At 44.1% G+C, this 18654-nt stretch overlaps 1 protein-coding gene across 2 annotated transcripts in view; it reads left to right on the top strand.

Annotated features, from left to right (window-relative positions):
* Positions 1 to 18654, top strand: part of KIF26B (kinesin family member 26B) — a 554735-nt gene that overhangs the window by 343921 nt on the left and 192160 nt on the right. The window contains exon 1 of one of the 2 annotated variants that reach the window (XM_055373932.2): positions 9309 to 9741. The exons of the other annotated variant lie outside the window; for it this stretch is intronic. Coding sequence (XP_055229907.2) covers positions 9719 to 9741 — 23 coding nt within the window. The 5' untranslated portion in view covers positions 9309 to 9718. Of the gene's footprint in view, positions 1 to 9308; positions 9742 to 18654 lie in introns of those variants that run through there. 2 annotated transcript variants of the gene reach the window in all.

Genomic DNA, 18654 nt, shown 5'->3' with positions numbered 1-18654 from the left:
TTTAGTTTGATGCTAGGGTCAGAGTTCTTTGTCATCTGTTCTTAAGAAGCCAGTGGAATAAATATCTTCTTTCTCCTACATTTACAAAGAGATGATAATCCTGCTTTAGAAGAGTTATCATGCCTGCAGAGGTATCATAGAGATCAGTTTTTATCCGCAGAGCACTTTTTAATTGGAGGGTAATTGCTACACTGGACTAGTGTGGTAGTAGGAATTCATATCAAAATTAGACTTTGTGACCGAAAGTGTAAACAAATGCATTTTTGCTAAGACTAGCCACATATTTAGAGGCATATAGCAGTCTGAAATAATTCTATTCCTTTGTCAACACACAGACGGAGGACTGTGGAGCCTTTTGCTAAATTTGGCTCTGCTGCACTTCCGTCTTTAGAACTAGGCAATTGCTTCATCATGCCCACATTGTGCTACCCTGATATTTTGGTACCTTCTGCACTGCCGCACATTCATGGGACGCCAGCTGTACCATCTATATAATAATCTGAGAACTTGGCCATTCACCATCCAAAGTTTTCATACAAACCAATGAAGGCGGCGTGCACTTCAGATGAGCAAACACCAGACCCGTAGTATAGGTGGACAGATAACTAGATTTTGCTTTTCTGATAAAAAAGGAATCTTGTCTGTTGTTTTAGAACTACTTTATATGGACAGTGAGTGCAGCATGATTTCTTCCAACTGGAAATTTAATGGAGACCTGGATCAAACGTTACATACTTTGTTACATCTTTTTGAGAATGAGTTGGAGTGAGGAGATGTTATGTTTAAAAAGAAGAGGCAGGCTGGGAAGGGAGGCTCACGCCTGTAATCCCAGCACTTTGGGAGGCCGAGGTGGGCGGATCATGAGGTCAAGAGTTTGAGACCAGCCTAACCAACATGGTGAAACCCTGTCTCTACTAAAAATCCAAAAATTAGCTGGGTGTATTGGCGCACGCCTATAATCCCAGCTACTCGGGAGGCTGAGGCAGGAGAATTGCTTGAACCCAGGAGGGGGAGGTTGCAGTGAGCCGAGATCGTGCCACTGCACTTCAACCTGGCAACAGAGTGAGCAGGATTCTGTCTCAAAAAAAAAAAAAAAAAGAAGAAGAAGAAGAGGCAACAATTGTCTTGGCAAACCATGACTAGTTTAGACTGCAAGCTCAATGAAGGTCAAAACTAGATTGGTCTTGTTTTGTTTCAGGCACTCTCTGTATGTATTTGTTGAATGAATGAATGAAAATAATAGTTATGATTATAGATATTATCTAAGTATGAAGAACATGCCTCTGGATAAGTAAAGACAGGTAAAATGGTCGGAGGGTTAAAGAACATCAGTGGGTACCAACTGTTTTGTCATGACAGGGGGATATCTCTGAAAAATTTCTGTATTAATTGGAAAAGAAGCTTATGGTGAACTTTTTTTTTTTTTTTCGAGATGGAGTTTTGCTCTTGTTGCCCAGGCTGGAGTGCAATGGCGCGATCTCAGCTCATCGCAATCTCTGCCTCCCGGGTTCAAGTGATTCTCCTTCCTCAGCCTCCCGAGTAGCTGGTATTACAGACATGCGCCACCACCCCTGCTAATTTTGTACTTTTAGTAGAGACGGGGTTTCTCCATGTTGGTCAGGCTGGTCTTGAACTCCCGACCTCAGGTGATCTGCCCGCCTCGGCCTCCCAAAGTGCTGGGATTACAGCATGAGCCACTGCACCCGGCCATGGTGAACTCTTTTTAAATGACACATAAAATTTCCTGATTTGTCTTTTGAAAAGTTACATCTAGATTTTCATGTATCATTTTTCTCATAAGGATAGCTAATTAATATATAGATTTTATGTATGGATTTTCATATTTCATGTATATAACATGAATTAAACTGTTATTTGTATGAAGTGCCAAGCTCCTTTTGGGTAGTACCTACCACCCTGTATATACCTCATGCCAAATGAGTTTTTAAGATATTGGCATGTCCCAAATTCACCATTTACATTCTTGAAAGTACTTCCTTTGTTCCATACAGATCTAACTAAATATTAGAGGTATCTGACCTTTTATTTTTTGAAAAAATGTTTGATGTTCTGACTATTTGCAACAAAAGACCTCTGTTCTCAAATGCCCTGTATGGAGAGAATTTCTCGGTTCTTTTGAGAGGGATAAAAACCCTCTCTTAAGTCTGTGAGACTAAAGATAAAGGGCATCCCAGCACCATGTATCTGAGGGATAATGACTGTCCGTATCGGAGAGCTGGGCGGTGATGGGTGTGTTGGAAGCGCCGGCTGGACCAATGGACTTGGAGCTAGAACTTGGTTTTGCTCTCGGCGTTGCCGCAGGGTGGCTGTCTTGCCTTATGCAGGTTTTGAGTCTCTTCTGTAAGGATCTGGTAGCTATTCCAAAGCCAACCCATCTGTGCTATGGGATTTGATGCCACATGACTCCAGCTACCCTGGTAGGCCTTTCCCAGGCGTTGGTCAGAGATATGATCCAAAGGCTGCCTGTAGAAGATTGTTCTCTCCTGAGTGTTCTGATGCAGCCAGCGCAAGGGTTTCCTAAGGAAAGGAACCTGGTCCTGCTTCGTTCGTTTTCGTATCCCCTAGGGGCTGCTGAATAAAGTACTAGTTCCCAAGCTTTCTGTCATATCTTCTCTGCACACTTCTGGAGTAGAGTGGGTGAGGGCAAGGCCAGGAGGTCAGTGCCACAGCGTGGGAAGAGAGGAGGCCCTGGGCCCTATTCTCTCTGGGGAGCTTTACATCACCCATTGCTCTCTCCATCTCCCCAGGGCCCAGATGGCTCCATTCTAGAGCTTCTCCTCCAACCCCTTCCCACCTTCCATCCCAAACACTTTCCTCTCTCCTTCTTGGTCTCTCTCAATCTTTCTCTGCCCTTCCTTCCCTCCTTCCCTCCCTCCCTCCCTCCCTTCCTCTCTTTCTCCCTCCCTCCCTCCCTTCCTCTCTTTCTCCCTCCCTCCTTCCCTGCTTCCCTCCTTCCCTTCATGTTTTCCTTTCTTCCTTCTTTTTCTTTTCTTTTTTTTTTTTTTTTTTTTTTGATACAGGGTCTTGCTCTGTTACCCAGGCTGAAGTGCCACCCCTGTGATGCCTAGTGGTACAAACACTACTCACTGCAGTCTCGACCTCCTGGGCTCAAGCAATCTTCCTGCTTCAGTAGCTGGGACTGCAGGTCCACACCACCACTCCCAGCTAGTTTTTTAATTTTTTTGTGCGGATAGTGTCTCACTATGTTGCCCAGGCTGGTCTCGAACTCCTTGCCTCAAGCGTCCTCCCATCTTGGCCTCCTGAAGTGCTGGGATTACAGGTGTGAGCCACTGTGCCCAGCCTCTCTGCTCTCTCCCTTCCTTCTCCTCTTAGTTAAAATTGTAGCCGTGGTCAGAGGTGGCTCCATCTCCTCATAGAAAGCAGGGAGCAAGGCTACAAAAGAAATGGTAAAATTGTAATGAATTTTAAATGAATAAATCCCTAATTTCCTATGGAATGACAAACTAAATGATGGTTTATAGTTGGAAAATTAAGCAATAAAGTACTCTTTTATTTTTTGAGAGAGAGTCTCGCTCTGTCACCCAGGCTGGAGTGCAATGGCACACTCTCGGCTCACTGCAACCTCTGCCTCCCGGGTTCAAGCAATTCTCCTGGCTCAGCCTCCCAAGTAGTTGGGATTACAGGCACGTGCCACCATGCCTGGCTAATTTTTGTATTTTAGTAGAGACGGGGTTTCACCATGTTGGCCAGGCTGTTCTCGAACTCATGACCTCAAGTGATCTGCCCGCCTTGGCCTCCAAAAGTGCTGGGATTACAGACATGAGCCACTGCGCCTGGCCTATTTTTTTTTTTTTAATAAGTCTATAATAGGTATACACAAGGCCTGACTATTCCAGATAGTGTCAGCTGTGTAGTTTTCTTATTAGCAGACTTGGGATCTATATTTATAGACAATTGAAGATTTAAAGATGTAAAGAATTTATTTATTCATTCATTTATTCTTTTGAGAGGGAGTCTTGCTCTGTCGCCCAGGCTGGAGTGCAGTGGCACAATCTTGGCTCATTGCAACCTCTACCTCCCAGGTTCAGTGATTCTCCTGCCTCAGCTTCCCAAGTAGCTGGGTTTACAGGTGCCTGCAACCACGCCCTGCTGATTTTTGTATTTGTAGTAGAGACGGGGTTTCACCATGTTGGCCAGGCTGGTCTTGAACTCCAGACCTCAGGTGATCCAGCCACCTCAGCCTCCCAAAGTTCTGCGATTATAGGTATGAGCCACTGCGGCTCATACGTAAAGCATTATATACAATTGTCATTATATACTGTAATGTACCTTCATTCCTTCTGTCTGAACAATGTGGATTTTAGAAATAATTACCAAATATAAACACTACTAAGATGTGTAGATTTGGTGGTGCAGCACATCAAGGAGCACATATTTTACAAATTTCTTTTTAACCATCTCTGCGTTGTATTTTCAGAATACGGATGATTCATTTTAATCCTGGTGTCTTTAAATGATTAAGGATTTTCATACATTAGGTATTTCCCACAGGGAAATTCTAAGGTAATTTGGGTATGATTCGTTTAGAGTTTTTCATTATTTACAACAATTTAGTCACCATTAGACTTTCTTCCTCGCTGTGAATACATACATATATTTTTACATCAAGTGTTTCCATCGAATTTTAGCTGCTTATATTTTCTTTTTAACCATTACTTGGAATGGTGTTTTCCTATAAGCGGGGAATAAAGAAACTACTTCTGTCTCTCGGGTATATTAACAGAGACAGTGGGGCCTAATTTCTTATGTCCCCTCAGTTAGCCTTTGTCACAGACACTCCTGTGTTTTGGGGCCAGGAGGGAAGAGATCATTGCAAACTACAGTCATGGAATTTGATTCATTTAACTGAAAACTTTTTATTTTACCCATCTTAAGTCCTCCTGATAGCCCTATAAAGTAATAAATTGTCCAAACCCCTTCAGGAAACTATTCTTAATTCCGTCGTCATTTATAGTTGCCTATCTGTCCAATAAACCAGAATTCAGCCTTAAAGCCATTGCTCTCTTAATCTATATTACGATCTTGTCTTTATATATGAGTTGATTTGTTTTTCAAATTAGTGGATGGCCTTAGGTACCATTTTGTTATTCTGCTTGTTTGTGTCTTCTGAAGACAGTCACAGCATCATAGAATACTACAGATGGGAGGGGTCTATGGGATCATCAGAACCAGTGCTTTTCAAAAAAATTTTAACTGCAAACTCCCCATTTGAAGTGAATTTTTGTTTGTTTGTTTTGTGACGAAGTTTCACTCTTGTTGCCCAGGCTGGAGTGCAGTGGCACAATCTCAGCTCACTGCAACCTCCACCTCCTGGGTTCAAGCAATTGTCCTGCCTCAGCCTCCCAAGTAGCTGGGATTACAGCCATGTAATTACACTCGGCTAATTTTTTTTGTATTTAGTAGAGATTGGCTTTCACCAAGTTGACCAGGCTGGTCTTGAACTCCTGACCTCAGGTGATCCACCCACGTCGGCCTCCCAAGGTGCTGGGATTACAGGCGTGAGCCACGGTGCCCAGCCTGAAGTGAAATCTTATAAGACCCTCAGTATTGGTCCAGGGAGGGTAGACTTCCTCATACCTCCCAGGAGGCCTGAGGGCTCCATTGCCTCTAATTTCCTCTAGATGAGAGAACTGACACCTCTAGAGATAAAATTAGCTGCCCAACATTTTGGCGAGGGAGGAAGAGTCCATTTTTGTTGCTGAGAAGCTTCGAAATTAGCAGAGGTCAGTGTATGTGGAGATTGCTGGTAATAAGTCTGGAAACAGAGCAGAAGGTTGCAGGTTGGAACCTGGCTTCCCTGGAAGCCAACACTCAGGTGGAGCTGGGCCTGCAGGATGTTTACTGGAAATCCACACCCGTAGAAACCAAGAGGATGCAGGATTGTACCGAGGAAAAAGTCAAACTGCCACACAGGCTAACAGAGCCTTGGCCAGCCCCACAGGGAAGCGCTGGAGCATAAATGGCCCATCCTTGTGTCCTGCGTTGGACTTGATGGCTGGGCCTTTATACCCTCACTGCTATCAGTCTTTGGATGTGAACCACCTTGGGAAGGGCAGGCCCTTGGCCTTCTGCAGCATTCTGTGGCTTTCTTCAGTGGAAGCAAATCCTGAAGAAGCTGTCAGCTGGAAGCCAATTGCCCACAGCTGGGGCAACAAGTCCTCCCTTGAAGCAAGATCTAGAAGGCACATCTCCATGTCCCCTCCACATGGCCCCAGGATTGCTGGTGAACATGAGAGACAGTGGAGAGGAGAGTCCCGGGAGGCAGGCTTCCCAGCCAGGCCACCCCAAACTTCTGGTTAGGGATTCCCAGCTTCACAGCACTACGTAAGCTGCTTGCCAACAGATGTTTTGACAACATCTGTTGTCAAAGGTTGACAACAACCTTTGGTCCTTGCGATGGCTTTCTCCTGTGTTTCAAGATGGATTCCTGTTGGCATCTTTCATTTCCACCTCTGTTTCACCAAGTTTAGTGACCATTTTCATACATTGGGGCTTAATGTGGTGCAGTGGAAAGTGTAGCAGATCGAATGTGGAAGATCGGGTTCCAGATCTCGTTCAGGAAGTTAGTAGCTGTGTGACCAAGAGCAAGTCGTTCAGCTTTTCTGAGCCATGATTCCTCAGGTGTACACACCAAGTGATGAAACACTTTAAAAACTAAGAAAACAGTATTTGAAATGCCCCTCAAGTGCTGGTGTTTCCCCAAGGATGTTCTAGACCCTTCACCATTCCATTCATTCATTCATTCATTCAATCATTCATCTATTCAATGATTAGTGTGATCCCTAACTTTTTTATTGTTGTTATTGAGATGGAGTCTCGCTCTGTTGCCCAGGCTGGAGTGCAGTGGCGCGATCTCGGCTCACTGCAAGCTCCACCTCCTGGCTTCACACCATTCTCCTGCCTCAGCCTCCCAAGTAGCTGTGACTACTGGCGCCTGCCACCACGCCCGGCTAATTTTTTGTATTTCTAGTAGAGATGGGGTTTCACCGTGTTAGCCAGGATGGTCTCGATCTCCTTACCTCGTGATCCTCCCGCCTCAACCTCCCCAAGTGCTGTGTGATCCCTAACTTTTAATCTACAGTTCCTCCTTTTTTTTTAAGCCAAGTAGATGGGTGATTTTGTTTTCTGCTAATTATTTTGGTATCTTTCATTCCACCTCTGTTTCACCAAATTTAGTGACCGTTTTCATACATTGGGGCTAAATGTGGTGGTCGTTCTCCAGAAGAGTGAGTGTAAGTTCGCTCTTACTTTGAGCAGCTTATCTCTGTTTAGGCGATTTCTTTGTCACCATTAATGGAAGTGTGACACCTTTCTGAGTCCCAAATGTATGGGTTTATCAAAAACCACCTCTGCAATGCTGCACCTTGTACTGAGTTCACCTCAGTCTGGTACTTTCTTTGCCTTTTGTCTTGTTTGCCTCCTTGTTAGATTAGCTCCTTAAAACTTTTTCTTTTCATTTTCCACTAAGTCATAACTCTCTAGACTAAATCCTATTAAAGAAACATTTAAAGTGTTTCTTTACTGTGAAGTGTATCATGCATGAAAATAGTGTATGAAATGGAGGTAGATGTTCAGTTTAAAGACCAATAGTAGAGCAAACGTCTATATACCAACTCCTCAGGTTAAGAAATCCTCTTGTGATATATTTATGCACGTGGAGTAGCTACTTTTTCCAGAATTTGGGGACATGTAATGATGACTGAGAGATCATATAGTCTATAGAAAACAGCTCATCATCCTAGAATGAGAAAGAGAGAAACCAGCCAATAAAGAAGGGCAGTGTGTAGAGGTACTTACAATGAGAAATACAAACAAGATGGGATTGGAGCCGTTCTCTATGCCTGGGAGAGTTAGAAAAGTTTCCAAGAGGATGAGACTTTTGAAAAGTTTCCAAGAGGATGAGACTTTTTAAGGGATGGTTTGCCTGAGGAAGATGAGCGTTCCAGGTAAAGGGAACAGCATAGCACGTGTAGTGATTCTTCTCCCGCCTCATTCCCCTCTCACCATTCTGACCATTCACCTTCAGCTTCATTTCCACTCTCCTATCCTCCATAAATGTTGGTGTTCCCATAGGTGTTGCATTAGGATCTCTTCTCATGTCATTCAATTTTCATCCATTCACTTGCTCAATATCAATGAAGCAGTGGGTCTCCAGAAACTCCTGCCTGCAGAACTATCTGTGGAGCTTGGTAAAATGCAGATGGTCCCACCAGCTCAATCAGAATCTTTGGGGTAGGGTCCACGTATCTTTATTGCAGATGACTGGGACTCCACATGGAGAAATACAGGTGAACAGAGCCCTCATAAAGAGAGGGAGGGTTGGAGAGACCACTCAGGAATCAGTCACAGGTGACCTTGTGCTTCCTGCTACCATGGCTGCCCCTCCCAGCCTGCCTCACCTGTGCCTTTCTCCCTTCTCCCTTCCTGCCTTCAGCTCCTCTGTTGCTTCTTCCTTAAACATCTTCACTGGTTCCTGTGGTATTACAGAGCCCCGTCTGTGGGTCTCATGTCTCTGCTCCATGCCACACCCTCCCTTGGGCATCATCTGGGCTTTGGCCGGGTCTGTGGAGGGTCCTGGGCTGCAGTGCCATGAACAGTGGAGTGGGGCATGCGAAGTTGATGATCATACTGAAAGCTCCTGCCTCGCCTCTCTACCTTCTTCTCTTTTGGGGGTTTCTTTCCTGAGGCAGGGAAAAAGAAACAGGAACCCAGACCAAACTGAGGAAAACACGATCAGAGATGAGATGGGGTCGGAGGCAAAGGGCTGTTTGTCGGGTTTGCACTTTCATTACTGAGAGCATTGGAATAGTTTTAAGGTGTGCAAACTGTGAGACTAGACAATTTCACTTAGAAAATGAAACGTGCATGCAGATGTTATTCTCATGGGGATATATATCTGCATCTGTTTGTCTACAAGTGTTCCCTTGCAGAGTCACAGACATATACAAAACCTGGGTTCCATCAGCTTTGTCTGCACATACGTGGCTAAATGTGTACAGGGATGTACAATTAAAGATTTTAAACACCTGATTTTGACAGTATATTTTGCAGCTGCTGTGCCAAGAACCCTAAGCTACTGTGGGTTAATGGGAGTTGTAGCAAGTATTTCTTTCTCGGCTGTCTCTTTTAGCAGAGCTTCTCTCTCTCTCTCTCTCTCTCTCTCTCTCTCTCTCTCTCTCTCTCTCTTCCCCTCTCTCCCTGTTTCACCCCTCCCTGCCTGCCTGCCTCTGCCCCTCCCTCCCTCCCTCCCTCTCTCTCTCTGAGATAGCAGACACCAGAGTGAAACTGGTGCAGCTTCCTTTGAGAAGCGTGCTTGCATGTGCGGATTGGCAGGATTGTGTGAGCTCCTCTCCCACCCATGCACTGTTCTTGGAGGGAAATGCAATGTTGGAGCAGGGGCTGAGCTGCACTGGGAAGGTGGCTGGGAGCTCAGTGAGGCCAGGATCATGGTTTAGCCAAAGGCTGGAATCACAAGAATGTTTCAACAGGGTCTGCTCTGAGAGTTCTCAGACCCCCATGGATTTTAGAATTTTCCAGCCTTTCCTCCTTCACCTTCGCACAATTTTACTTTCTCCTGAGATGGCCCCAGATCTGCAAGAGACATTTGAGAGAAGCTATTTATTAGCAGACGTGAAGAAATGGATTCTGCACTTGATTATTTAGCCATGACTTATCAATGATGACGGATTGGAAAGCAGTGTAAGTAACGCAGTTATATATGTTGCTGGAGTTAGGTGGTCTGTTTTCTTGCTATTTTTTTTTACTTTAACTTTTTCAGTTTCCTTTTGAGAAAAGTAAAAATAAAATGCATAAAGCATTTCAAAGAAGTTAGGAGGGTCCAGGTTGTGCAAGCTTTCTTCTTGTTCAATGGACTTGCAGAATACCTAGTTCTATCAGAAGAGACACACAAACTACCGACATAGAAGCTGCAAACATCCTCCGGAGGATGGGAATGAAATGGGTAATAAATGAAGAAGGTTTCTGAACTGACAGTCATTGCTATAATCAGGCTTATTCAGAGTTGCTAAAATATTTGACATTGGCTCATATTAGAATCAAAGAACTGAAATGTATTCTCTTTACAGGATCATAAAAATGAAGTTAGCCTGTGGCTTTCAGAGCAGGTTCTTTCTGGCTGCGTAAATGTGAGGGTTTTTGTTTGTTTGTTTGTTTGTTTGGTTTTGTTTTTTAACTAATGTCAAATGTTGACTATGTTTCCTGTCCATTTCAACTTTTCTTGAGGTCGGACATCTCCCTATTCTAGAGTACAATGTCTGGTCACTCTTGGGTTGCAGGCCACTGTCTAGTGGAAAGCTAGTCATTGCTAGTTTATTACCAGTCAGAGACTTTTCCATCTTTCTGTGTGAGGGCTTGGTTTAAGCACTTCAATTCCTAAGTATTCAGGGAGGAGAAACAAGTCACTTGAAGACCAAAATCGGTTTATTTCACAAGAGAAAGGAATGGCTATTTAAAAGATGAGAAATTGAAATTTAAAAATATGATCTGCCTTTTCTTCAAAATCTGAAGTGATGTTAATTTTGTATAGGAAGAGTAACATAAGCTTTGTTGATTAAAAAGCAGTATTTTAGAGGAGGCTTTTAAGATCATAAATCACTTAGGTAAGGTCATCAAAAGAGATGGCTGATATTTCTTATGGTCATTTGCAACTTTTTAAAAAAAGTCCATACGGTAATGTTAATGCAGCTATTTCTGGCTTCTTAAAACTTGCATAGATTTGGAAGTGGGATTTCTAACAATAAGAGTCATGAGTTTTTCTGAGCTATCATTGCCTTTCTCTCTCTATCACATTCATACCCCAGGCAGAGCTACTGCCCCTCCCACCTGTCCACCCTGCCTGTTTCCCAGCCCCCATCCTTCTCTCTGAGTCTTGGAACATCATGAAAGACTCTTCTGCAGATTTCCTTTTAACATGCCCTGCCCAGCCTTGGACAGAGGGAGTACTGTAAAGCAACATGCAGGGCTGCCAATTTTGGAAATGAATGAGCTCAGTTGATTCCTGAATATTAAATCAGTTCTGTGAGCAGTAGAATGAGATCATATCTTACAAACCTGACCCAAAGTGTTCCTAACTTTATTAATTGGGGTTTAACATCATCAAGGGCTGTAGCACTGGCCACCCGAGGGGATCAGCCTAAACCCAAATGAAATCCCCAAACTCCACTCGGATTCCTGCTGGCCAAATGCACCTAGGGCCACGCCTTTTAAAATATGTCCTTTGTTATCAAGGGAAATCGGAGACAGAAAACACATGTTGGCAGCATCACGTGAGCGCCTCTCTGCACATAAAGTGGTTGTATCACAAGGGGAAAAGCTTTCGATCTTGTGCCGTTCTGTTTTGGTTTCTTGTTTATGTGGACTCTGTTAGACTCACGCATCTGGAAGAGGCTTGAAGCAGAGTGGAAAACCTAGAGCAAAAATCATGCCGGGGAAAGGAAAATCATTAAAAAACAATGACTAAAAAAAGAATAATTTTCTTACCCAAATTCCAGTTCTCATCCTTGTTTTGGGTTCCCTGTTAAAGCAGATACCAGTTATAGCCTTCCTGGGTTAGGGGAGACAGTCTTTCATCATGCCCCTGGATTTTGAGCAAAGGAGAAAGCTTGCTCCAGAAATAGAAAAGAAAAGGCAAAAAGAAACCATCTTTCGAGTTTCTGCTCACTAACAGAGGAAGCAACCCCACCCTCCTCCACACCCTCCTCCACCCCCCCAGCCTGTGCCTCTCAAGTGCCCCTGGTGGACAGCTCCAACCCGCACCCCCCCACCCCCCACCCCCGCCGCCCCCTCTAGCATCTCACGTGTTTTCGTGGAGGACGGAGAGTGCTTTTTAGCAGTGAATGAGCAAAGAGACCAGATATGCTGATACCTGCACATGGTCTTTGAGAGAGGCAGCTGATTGACATCGGGAAAACTGCTGAGCAATTAAAAAAAAATACTAGAGTCAAGGTGAAAGAAAGGAGAGAAAGAGACAGAGAGAGAGACAGGTGGGTTGTCTCTAAAGTTTCAAGCAAAGTTCTGTGAAGCACCTAGCAGGTCAAAACTGATAAGGGCAGATGGTGAAGAAAAGTCTTAAACTGATCAGTGCCTTACACATGGAACGAAGCTTTCATTTCGGCCCGATGTTCTGCCAGAAAGCTTTGCTTGAGATCCACCGCCAGTGTTCTTGCTTTGCTCAACGATCCCACTATGCTGGTATGTTCTCTCTCTGGACAGCCGTCTTTCTAACAACGGGTGCTGTTCTGAAAAGCTGGGAGCCCAAGAAATGTTGTAAAAACCAAGCGTGGCCTTCAGCTGTTGGACCCTGAGGAACAGCGCCTGCATTAGGGCCTTGCTCACGTTTCTTACCAGACAGGTTGCTGGCTCTCGTTTTTGCCCTTTGTCTGAGCTAATTGGCCTTAGTGTTACATCGGCCCACATTTTTCTCCCTGTAAACTCCATTCCTCCCTCATTTCATCTACACTGCAGAGAACTCTCAAGCTCCTGGTGAGTTTTGCTGCAAAGCCTGTGGCACGCTGAAAGAATGCACCCCTTCCGAACCTCATCTTCCCACTTCTTCCACTGGAGACACTGCGGGGGAGAAACATGTAAATATCGTTAATAACAATGCATCGCGTCCTTGAAAATTGCTGCTAAGAGAGTAGATTTTAAGTGTTCTCACCATAAAAAAGTATGTAAGATAATACATATGTTAATTAGCTCAGTCTAGCTATTCCACAATGTGTACATATTTTAAAACAATGTGTTGTACATGATAAATATATACAACTTCCACTTGTCAGTTAAAAAATAAAAAATAAGTCCAGGCGCAGTGGCTCACACCTGTAATCCCAGCACTTTGGGAGTCCGAGGCGGGCGGATCACTTGAGGTCAGGAGTTCAAGACTGGCCTAGCCAACGTGGCAAAACCCCGTCTCTACTAAAAATACAAAAATGTTAGCCAGGCATGGTGGCGGGCGTCTGTAGTCCCAGCTACTCGGGAGGCTGAGGCAGGAGAATCGCTTGAACCCAGAAGGAAGAAGTTGCAGTGAGCCAAGATCCTCCACTGCATTCCAGCCTGGGCAACAGAGTAAGTGAGACTCCATCTCAAAAATAATAATAATAATAATAATAATAAAATAAAAAATAGACATTTATATAATGAAGGTTTTTAAAAAAGGAAATTAAAATAAATTTGGAGAATGACCTGTGAAAAATGCCTCTGCAAGTTTTCCTGACCAGAGGAAGGACTTGGCTTCTCTCCTAGACATTTTTTCTCGTATCTTCCTCTAGGAGTCAGTGGAAGAGTGGCGATTAGGTAACATCTGAATGTAGTAGAACCCAGAGCTGTTACCTCCATTTGAGCTACTGCTGGTCATTGCTTGACTTCTATTCTCTCCATCAGTAAAATGCATGCGAAGCTTACCTCATTAGGTTTTTCGAGAATTAAATGAGATAATGCATGGTGCTTAGCTTAGCGTCTGGCCATAGCCTTGATGTCAATACTGTCCTCATGTTCTCCTGTCAGCGGTAGGTCTGTCTCTCAGACATTTTCCAACAGAGGACCCAGATCCTTAATGACAGGGGACCTGGGAAGACAGGGAGGCAATGTCACAGAATGGAAAGCATGCTCGAGTAGAAGTCAAGACCTGGGTGTTTGAGTCCCAGCTCTGTGCATAACCATTTGAGTGACCTTAAGAAAATGATCACCCCTCTTCCATGCTCCAGCCCTAAATGGGTTACTCCTTACTCCGCCACTCTCCTCACCTTGACTCATGCCGGTCCCTCAGCACAACGGGTCCTCCTCCTGGCTGGCTCCTTTCTTCTCTCCTTCTATGAGACTCCCCTGATCCCCTGAGCCCCAGAGGGTCAGGGCTTCTCCTCTGCCATCCTATGGCACCTACATCTCTCCACGCTTACCGTGCAGCCATCACTGTCTGCCTTTCCCACTCAACTGTCATCTCTGTCTTAAAGCTCTGCCTTCGGTGTCGAGACCGGGCAGCACTCAATGAATGTTTCCCGAACGGATGCGTAAATGACAGAAGGAATGGATGAAGAGTCCCTGCCCTGCCTCAGGTCTTGAGTGAAGATGAAATGAAATAATGTGTGTGGAAGGCTTTGATGAGTAGAGTGCTGTGCAGTTGCCTTCAGTTTTAAGTTAGTGTGAGGACAAAGCATTTTTTATACCAATATTTTAGTTGGTTTCTCAGATACTGAGATTCACACATTTTAGTGAAACAAAACAATATTCTCTTTTATACCATCCTTGCAGTGTGGGCCCATTATTTGTTGTAGAAGCAGGCCAGGGTTTATGTGGGCTAGAACCTCTGATGGTTGAAACTGTGAGCAACAAAACTTTTCATTGCAGAATGACAGGTAAGATTCTGAAAGCCAGTGGCACTGGGAGGGCTCGTTCTGTAACTCGGCTTGGCCCAGGGTATGAATGAGGGAGTTCAGATCCCTGCCTGTGAGGATGGAGAAGGGAAAATGGTTTCTAAAAGCAGAGGAGGAAAGAGAAAGAATCATCATGGAGGCAGCATGGTCAGGGAAGAGGCAGAGGGTGTTGCATCTGACAAAGCTGGGTTTGGACGACAGCCTCATACTTGGGTTTTTGTTGTATCTCATGAGTCCTCTCCCTGGAGGAGTATTTGGATTCTATTCTGCTTCTCCCCTGAGTTTGTTTTCACGGTGGGACTGTCCAGGACTAAAGAGAATGGCACCGTGTTGCTCTCTCTTTCTGAACCCAGACTTGCAGGCCATATCTGGATTTATCCTTTTTATCAGCAGAATGATACATTTCCCATAGCAATGCTTGAACTCTGGTCCGTGATGGAACAAGCTCTTCCATGGTGTTAGAGTCTGTTTTTCCTTCAGAAAATGTTGTTTGCAGAACAGCAACAACAAAACGTGTAACATGAATTGTCCATTCCCCTGGCCAGTCCTCATGTGGAGCCACAAGATGGCGCAGAGGATGACATGAAATCACGTACGTGAGCGTGATTTGCTACTAGGCAGCTCTGTAGGGCTGTATGTATGATACCACATGCGTCTGTGTGGACGCCCCGCTGCAGCTGCCTTTGCCATACAGTGAATACACTGTGGATCTATTATTCGCCTCTTCAGGTCCAGCCCAGGAGTTGGTGCAGACTCGTTTTTCACTTTCCTTTGACCCTGGGTGTCTCCACAAATGAACTACCTGCTGTGTCTTGGTGGGGGTGGAGATTTGGGGTGAAGTAATGAGCCCGCAAGGCCTGTCTGTGCCTATTGGCTGCTCTAAAGGGAAGTTGAGGAACACTGCAAAGCCACAAATCTGAGATGTCAGCTCATAAATCTGTAAGCTCCTTGCTGAGGTAATACGCTCCTTGACAGCCAAAACTGTCATTTGCACATTCTCTTCAGCTGAACACAAAAGTTCCGGTTACCAGACTGTCTCTGGATACTGGGGACTAAAAGCTGGTGATTGGGGGGGTTTGGGGGTGGGGAGGGGGCGCTGGGCTGATTGCCCTGGCTGCTCCCCACAGCTCCACAGCTGTTGCTTTCACCCCCACCTGACCATGGTCGCAGCGGGGGGCTTTCTCTTGGTATTTAATTAGTAAGTGTAGGCAAACATTTGCACTGTGGCACTGGGATAGGAAAAGAGTTGAACATGAATATAAAAATGGGGATGGGGCCGGGTGTGGTGGCTCACACCTTTAATCCCAGCCACCAAGGCGGGCAGATCACTTGAGGTCAGGAGTTCGAGACCAGCCTGGTCAACATGGCGAAAACCCTTCCTCTACTAAAATACAAAAACATTAGTCAGGCGTGGTGACACGTGCCCCAGCTAGAGGCAGGGAGGCTGAGGCAGGAGAATCGCTTGAACCCAGAAGGCAGAGGTTTCAGTGAGCCAAGATTACACCACTGCACTCTAGCCTGGGTGAGAGAGTGAGACTCTGTCTCAAAAAAAAAAAAAAAAAGGAAATGGGAGAAATAGTTTCCAGCATTTAGCTTTTGGCGACAATGACTAAATCAATACAAATGTTAATCTCTGTTGCGTTATGCTTTTGAAACTCTATTGGCAGTTTAGGAAAAATCCAGTCAACAGTTTAATATGAAAATAGAGACCTGCAGACCAAATGGAGGGCAGGAAGCAGATATTTGCCACACAAACATTTATTGAGCGCTTAATGTATTATAGGTGCTGTGTAAAGTTTTGGAGATTCAAAAATGAATCAAAGAGAGGAGTGAACACACAAATTATCCCAACTATCATACCTGTGATAAGCCACAAGGTAGTTCTGCTAGCACAGAACATATGGAAGAGATGAATAATTCTGCTTCGGAGAGAAGGAGTCATATTAGAGTTGGGTCTAGAAGAATGAGCAGGAGGTGGCTGGGAAGGGAGGGCATTTGGGCAGAGGAGTTGGCATGATTCTCTGTGTATGCACAGGACCATGAAAGTGAATGGTGTCATGTAATTTTTTTTTTTTTTTTTTTTTTGAGAATGAGTCTCACTCTATCGCGCAGGCCAGAGTGCAGTGGCACGATCTCAGCTCACTGCAACCTCCGCCTCCTGGGTTCAAGCAGTCCTCTGCCTCAGTCTCCCAAGTAGCTGGGATTACAGACGCCTGCCACAACAATCGGCTAATTTTCGTATTTTTAGTAGGGACAAGGTTTCACCATCTTGGCCAGGCTGGTCTTGAACTCCTGACCTTGTGATCCACCTGCCTCAGCCTCCCAAAATGCTGAGATTACAGGCGTGAGCCACCGCACCCAGCAGGTGTCATGTAATTTTATTCATATTTCATGATGACTAAGACAACGTATTTTTCAGATTCTCAAAACAGGCAGTGATTAGTAATAGATCACCTTAAATAGGATGTTATAATGGTGATGAAGACCAATCACAGCTGACTGGAAACAGTAGATCATGGGTCAATAATGGGCCCACACCTGGGTTTAGTTACTGAGTCAGCCTACGCTACTTGTTAATGTTGTATCTATTTATCTTGAGCTGGTATTAGTATATCCATTTCTAAAAATCCTTGCTTGAGAAGGAAAAACTATTCAGGAGAAAGAAGAGGAGATAAAGTCTAAACAACTTGATTTCACTTGAAAAGTCCTAAGTCGTCACTGGGAAACTATCTATAGTAAAAAGCACAGGATTTTATACCGTGTTTTAGGCAACTGAAAGGCTTTTTTACAATTGTAGTAAACACAGACTGCCAGCATTCTGGTACCAGTTACTTTATTAAGGTAAATTCCCAAAACTCACAATAGTGGGAAAAAATACTGATGAGCCTTCTAAAACACCAGAGAAGTATAGAACAACATCTTGGATGCTTTTAGTCACGAGTCAGAATGCCGCGGTGGTTACAGAGCAATAGCACTTCAGAGCTGGGAGAGACCTTAGAGATCATATATTTTGTGGATTTTCAAATCTTTGAAGAATGATGTTCTGGGTAAGGAAGCTGCTAAGAGTCCATGAGCTAGTTAGTGAGGACTGCTACACTCTTACACACTCACTCCCGGACCCCTTTGTGCATGATTTCTGTCATTCAACCAATGTTCATAAAGCCCTTGTAACATGGAGGATAAATATTTGAATAAGATACTGGCTTTACCCCGCGGAAGCTTAGAGCTTTGAAAGGAGGTAAGACATATAGGTAAATAATACACATAGGAAGTTATTTTAAAAATATAATGAGAGTTATTAGAGTTCAGAAGATGGAAACTTTTTTATTTCCTAGTGAAATGGATGACTGTGTCCTGTAATAGAATATTTACTGTATTTAGTAACAGATTTATACAGTCTCATTTGTTTTAGTTAAGAAGTTTGAGTATCCAACAGAGAAAAAAGGTTAGGTAAAAATTAAGTACAGTGAGGCCAGGCACAGTGCGCTCACACCTGTAATCTCAGCACTTTGGGAGGCTGAGGCGGGCGGATCACTTGAGGTTAGGAGTTCAAGACCAGCCTGGCCAACATGGTGAAACCCCATCTCTACTAAAAATACAAAAATTAGCCAGGTGTGATGGTGGGTGCCTGTAATCCCAGCTATTCTGGAGGCTGAGGCAAGAGAATTGCTTTAACTCAGGAGGCAGAGGCTGCAGTGAGTCGAGGTGGTACCACTGCACTCCAGCCTGGGTGACAGAGTAGAACTCCATCTCAAAAGAAAAAAAAAAGAAAAAAGAAAAGAAAAAATTAAGTATAGTCATGTGTCACTGAATGATGGGGATGTGTTCTGAGAAATGAATCATTAGGTGATTTTGTTGTTGTTTGAACATCATGGAGTGTACTTCCAGAAATCTAGATGGTGTAGCCTCCTACACACCTAGGCTAGAGGGTAGGACTGTTGCTGTACTGAATAGTGTAGCCAATTGTAACACAATGGTAAGTATTTGTGTCCCTAAACATATCTAAACACATAAAAGGTACAGTAAAAATAAGATTATCTTATGGGACCACCAGTATATATGTGGTTCGTCCTTGACTGAAACATTGTCATACGATGCATGACTGTATTTGGTTTAGCCCATGTTTTTATTTTGAAGAAATGCAGAACAAGTTTAAAATTGAATTGTTGAATTGTTGTCATTAGTTGATAGCCTAATAAGAACATATTGTTGAAGTACAAGAATA

Source organism: Gorilla gorilla, chromosome 1, assembly GCF_029281585.2.
Source record: "Gorilla gorilla gorilla isolate KB3781 chromosome 1, NHGRI_mGorGor1-v2.1_pri, whole genome shotgun sequence".
Lineage (NCBI taxonomy): Eukaryota > Metazoa > Chordata > Mammalia > Primates > Hominidae > Gorilla > Gorilla gorilla.
This window is presented reverse-complemented; position numbering and strand designations above follow the sequence as displayed.